Consider the following 6,000-nt stretch of genomic DNA (forward strand, 5'->3'; position numbering starts at 1 on the left):
AAGAAAGAACGGTGTAGGTGGAAAGCCATTGCGTAAGTGCGTGGACTATGACCCAATCATAGGAGGGGTGGATGAGACGGAAATAAAGAGAGAGAAAGAGGCTCAGTCCCTTGTCACACTTGTACACACCAGTGCTTTCCAATCAGTGTTCTCCTCCAATGGGCAGCAACCTACTCCATTTTGGATCTGCCCCCTGTGCTCCGCTACATTTCTTTCGATTTCCCCTTTTTGTTTTTCTCACTTCCTCCTTGTTCCCCTCACTCCCTCAGCCTAGCTCCCCTCGTTCTCTTTTATGTCCGTACATGTGAGGCTCTCTATGATCATCACAAGGTGAATCCCAATACTCTAAAATGGCCTCCTCTACAGAGTTTGACCCTTATGTTGGCAGACTACATAGCAGTCTAATGTGCTACTCACTGGAAGAGAAAAATGAGCTATTTTTGCCAATAAAATTAGTTTTCCAAACTCTTCGGTGTATCTAGGCTCTGGGTGAAAGCACCATGCATACCTTCTGGTTTACATCCAGGCTGTCCTATGACGTCCAACGGAAAGGAGAATTGGGGCACACCACCTGTCCTGTAGCCAATGAGGAGAGAGGTTGTGATTTAGCCCCGCCCCCCTGCCCTTCTTCTCTTCTACCCAGCAGTCTCTCGTCCAGCTCCTCCAACATAGCTCCTACTAGCGTGGTGCTGCTCTCCACCTCCTTCTCCACTCTTCCTCCTCCTCTTCCTCCTCTTTCTCCCTACACGCAGCTGTCAACCCCCAGGTACAGGCATGTCTGCACTCCTCCCCCCCCTCTCCTGCTCCTCCCTCTTTCCTTTCTTCCCTTGACCCTTTTTTTGGTAATATTCCTTTCTCCCTCATTCTTTTCCTGCCTGACCCGGTCCAACTCCACCGTCCCAGTCTAGACAGAGAGATGATGGAACAGTGAGTCCTCGCGTGTGTACTTTAATGTGTATGCTATGTTGATGTGTGTTGGGGTGCTAAACAGGGGTCATCTGGAAAAGAGACCTTGGTCTCGGCATTGACTCCCTGTCAAAATAAAGGTTCCATTCGGATCCGTCTGCCCATTTGGATTTCACAGATGACAATTGATGCGTTTTGGTGGAGGGCTAGGTGGAGCTTACACGCTGTCCATGCTTTCAGACCTGTGAAAGCTGCAGGTATAGGGGCTAGGGGCTGAAATGGTACCAGGCTGTAGTATGCCCTTTGCGCTCTCTCTCTCTCTCTCTTTCTCATGCGCTCTCTCGCTGTCTCTCTCGCTCTCTCTCTCTCTCTCTCTCATCCTGCAGTTTAAGAGTCTGTGTGTGTCAGCCACCCCTCCAAACCTGTCTTTCCCATCGCACCGTGTGTGCATGCACTGGTGATATGGCTTGACGTGCGCATTAACACACATGAACAGACGCACGCATTAACAAGCACACACACGGCAGACAGCCAGACACACACGCACATACACGGACATGCATTTACACAGCAGACATACACACTAATGCACAGTTGCAATCACACAAAAACAATGACGTGCGCTCAAACTCCTCTTGTATATTGTACAGCACAGGCGGCTGGTGGCGCCTTAAATGGGGAGGATGGGCTCGTAGTAATGGCTGGAATGGTATCAAACATACCATTCCGTTCACTCCATTCCAGCCAGTATTATGAGACGTCCTCCCCTCACCAGCCTCCTGTGTTTATTATATGTTTATGCACATATTTGGCCTTTAGCTCCATTTGACCGTGTGCCTTTCTTTTGTTTCAAACTGGTTGTGAATTAGAGACCACTCAATCGCTGAATGCTCCTTCACTGTAATGAATGTCCCTGCTTCCGACTCGGACTCGAATTGTAGCACTTCATCAAGGCCTCTTGTCCTCATCTTAATTCCCATGTGCATGGTGGCCAAACAGAATGTCTGGCTCTGGCTGTCCCCATTCCGTTCTTAATGGTTCACTCTGGTGGCCTTAGGTCCTGAACTCTCTCTCTCTCCAGTTGGAAAGCTCCACCAATTAGACAGCCTCTCTGTACTACTACTTTAGGACCCTCTGTGGAGGCACAGGATGAGCTATGTGAGAGGAAGTGTGTACAGCTCATTAGAACAGGTGGAACAGTGTGTGTTATGGGTTGGGGGGGGGTATTTATGCAGAAGTGTGTGCGTGTGGAAATGTGCGAACTATGAAGGTACGCCCATGTGCAGGTTTGATTTCCACAGGAGATGCCCGGTTTCACAAGTGAATTTTGTCCAGCCAGTTCCACTGAACAACAGGGGGGCTCGATCAATGATCCAAGTTCCAATTCACTGATGTCCAGAAACCTATTGTCCTCATTCTAAGAGGAATTGAAGACTTATATCATGTATTTTTTATATAGCTAGTGATGTTTTCTATCTCTGTTTGTTCCCTCTCTGCAGACAGTGTAGATACAGCAAGGCCAGTCAAGAGGGAGACGAAGAACTCTACTTCCAATGTGAGTAACTGTGGCGACACACACACTCCCTCTCTCTCTCTCTCTCTGTGTGTGTGTGTGTGTGTGTGTGACTGAGAGATTACTTGTGAAGTATTAACTTGTGCATGGCCATTAATACTTAATTCCATGTGCGTGCTTAGGATACACTGAGCACACTGTTACAGTCCGTTGGATGGTGTGTGAGGCGGAATGTGATGGAGAGAGATTTAAATGAATAGGGAGGGAGAGATGGAGGGAGGGAGGAGGATGAGAGGGGGGATGGGGACAAGGGAATTGATAGCTGGAACAAAGACAACGAAGGAGAAATAAGGATACGGAGTGGGCCAGCCAGATGATTTGCCGTCCCCTGACCAGGAAGGATTTAAATGTTTCCCATGTCTGTTTTTACACCAACCATTTTGAAGGGCTTTGTTTCACCGATTGTGGGCTGTTTCACATTTTTCCTGTGTGTGTGTGTGTGTGTGTGTGTGTGTGTGTGTGTGTGTGTGTGTGTGTGTGTGTGTGTGTGTGTGTGTGTGTGTGTGTGTGTGTGTGTGTGTGTGTGTACGCTTGGTGAGTAATGAGCTGCAGCCATGTGGCGGGGAATGAAATCTGCTCAAACAAGGACACGCCAGCAGCTGACGAGCTTACACACACTCACACACTTTCTCTGAGACGTGCACAAATGCGGACAGACATCTGCGCACTCTTAAAGCGTGTAAACACAGACACACACACAAGCATACACATACACACTTCCCCCGCCTCCCCGTTGATAACGCTACTTATTCAATCTCTGGGGTGCCCCTGTATAATGCTGCCCACAGTTAGTCTGTGCTGTGTGAATGACATGAAGCCGTTTCCTCCCCCTTTGGTGGGTCTACGTACATCTCTTTGTGTGTGTGTGCGTGTATTTCTTGCGCAGTCATGCAGTCTTAAGAGCCATTCATTTCCCCTCAATCGCTTGTGGCAAAGACACGGTTAACCGTGAAACAAATCAGCCACACAAAAAGCCCAAGCAGAGAGAGAAGGAGCGAGAGCAGAATGAATCAAGACTGGTGCTGGCCTACTTTAAATAAAAGTAATAACTCCTCCACTTAGCTATTGTTTTGTGTGGTTAAGAAACCCACTGCTCGGGAAAAAGAGGGTCTTCGATCCTTCCACTCAACACAGGCCAGCTGGAAGGGAGAAGCTTTCATTTGCTCTACAATCAGGTGTGTGTGTGTGTGTGTGTGTGTGTGTGTGTGTGTGTGTGTGTGTGTGTGTGTGTGTGTGTGTGTGTGTGTGTGTGATCAATAAGCCGTTATGAGACAGTGAGTTGAGACCTGGTCGATTTAGAGTTGTAATCACATTTCAGAACCAGTCTGGCCCCAAAGGCTTCTGGGATGGCCCGGAACATTCACAATGGAGTACAGGTTAAAAGGCAAGAGTTCACAGGACAGACATTTAGTGTGAGTTCACAGATACTTGTGGGATAGGAACTGAATATCACCTCCTTTGATGCAGAGAGAGTTTTTAGGTTGCTTTTTGTGAAATAAACTCTCCTAACAAAGTGACACACTCAAAGGTTTTTACCTCAGCATTTCCTGCCAATTATTCCCGACCCTAGTTTCTAGTGAAGATGATTAGCTTTTTTTCTCAACAGTTCTGAAGTCTAAGAGACAAAGCCTATGAGCTGAGCTACTCTGTCTCGAGGAAATGTGCGATGCTCAAATAAGACATTCAGTTAGTGATGTGGTTGATTCTCTTTTTCCTTTCCTTTTTTCAAATAGGTCAATGGCTGATAAAAGGGCGACGAGACAAACAATGTATTCAAATGTTAAAACACCACCTGTACGTTAGTTGTCAAATGAAAGACTACACTACGGATTCCCACTCGTGTCGTGATCTATTTTGCGTGCCTTACTAGTGTTGAACACGGATTTGTGATTCTGTGGTGTTGCAGGTAGATTGTGCAGGTTGTAATATTATGTGACTGTCTGTGTCCCACAGTTAAGATCCCGACCCGGAGGACCTACATAGACCCAGAGACATGTGAGGACCTGGTGCAGGCTGTCCTCGCCTTTGCCAAAGAGCTAGACAACTCCAGCATCAAAATAGAGAGAATCGTGCACACAGGTACTGAGACAGTGCTTTGGCTTTCATATACTCTCATATTCATCTTTCTTTGTGCTTCTGTCTTTTTCTTTGCCAATTTTCACTCCTCCCTGTTTGCCAGGTCTTTGTCTCCTTTTCTGTCTCTCCCCCTGCTCTTTCTCTCTCTCTCTCTCTCCTCCTCTCTCTCTCTCTCACACTCACTCACCCCCAACTCTCTCTGGTAAACCAGTACTGTAGTCCACGATCTAACCCTCTCTGTGTCTCCACCTGCAGGTGACTTTGGGGAGGTGTGTCGTGGCTGTCTCAAGCTGCCCAGTAAGCGGGAGCTTCCGGTGGCCATCAAGGCGCTGAGGGCCGGCTGCTCAGAGAAACAGAGGCGCTCCTTCCTCAGCGAGGCAGGGATACTGGGACAGTTTGACCACTCCAACATTGTCCGTCTGGAGGGGGTCATCACCAGCGGTGAGCAAGTTACCTAAATCACAAACGAACCCCTGGCCCCTACGCACTTACAGTGCATTTGGAAAGTATTCAGACCCCTTCCCCTTTTCCACATTTTGACACATTACAGCCTTATTCGAAGATTTATGAAATTTCGAAAACAGGTTTTTAGAAATGTTTGCAAATGTATTAAAAATAAAAAACATATCTTTATTAACATTAGTATTTGGGCCCTTTGCTATTAGACTCAAAATTGAGCTCAGGTGCATCCTGTTTCCGTTGATCATCCTTGAGATGTTTCTACAACTTGATTGGAGTCCACCTGTGGTAAATTCAATTGATTGGACATGATTTGGAAAGGCACACACCTGCCTATATAAGGTCCCACAGTTGACAGTGCATGTCAGAGCAAAGACCAAGCCATGAGGTTGAAAGAATTGTCCGTAGAGCTCCGAGACAGGATTGTATCGAGGCGCAGATCTGGGAAATGGTACCAAAACATTTCTGCAGCATTGAAGGTCCCCAAAAACACAGTGGCCTCCATCATTCTTAAATCAAAGAAGTTTAGAACCACCAAGACTCTTCCTAGAGCTGGCCACCCGGACAAACTGAGCAATTGGGGGAGAAGGGCCTTGGTCAGGGAGGTGACCAAGAACCTGATGGTCACTCTGACAGAGCTCCAGAGTTCCTCTGTGGAGATGGGACAACCTTCCAGAAGGACAACCATCTCTGCAGCACTCCACCAATAAGGCCTTTATGGTAGAGTGTCCAGACAGAAGCCACTCCTCAGTAAAAGGCACACAACAGCCCACTTGGAGTTTTCCAAAAGGAACCTAAAGGACTCACAGACCATGAGAAACAAGATTCTCTGGTTTGATGAAACCAAGATTGAACTCCTTGGCCTGAATGCCAAGTGTCGCGTCTGGCGGAAACCTGGCACCATCACTACAGTGAGGTATGGTGGTGGCAGCATCATGCTGTGGGGTGAAGGTTCACCTTCCAACAGGACAAGCACACAGCCAAGA

The 6,000-nt window shown here is 47.5% G+C and overlaps 1 protein-coding gene across 1 annotated transcript in view; it reads left to right on the top strand.

Annotated features, from left to right (window-relative positions):
- LOC106588469 (ephrin type-A receptor 7) overlaps positions 1–6,000 on the top strand; it is a 175,820-nt gene that overhangs the window by 157,879 nt on the left and 11,941 nt on the right. Inside the window, exons 9-11 of the mRNA XM_014177541.2 lie at positions 2,406–2,461; positions 4,433–4,558; positions 4,811–4,996. Of these exons, the coding sequence (XP_014033016.1) occupies positions 2,406–2,461; positions 4,433–4,558; positions 4,811–4,996 (368 nt within the window). The remainder of the gene's footprint in view (positions 1–2,405; positions 2,462–4,432; positions 4,559–4,810; positions 4,997–6,000) is intronic.

Source organism: Salmo salar, chromosome ssa27 (genome assembly GCF_905237065.1).
Source record: "Salmo salar chromosome ssa27, Ssal_v3.1, whole genome shotgun sequence".
In the NCBI taxonomy this organism is placed as follows: Eukaryota; Metazoa; Chordata; class Actinopteri; order Salmoniformes; family Salmonidae; genus Salmo; species Salmo salar.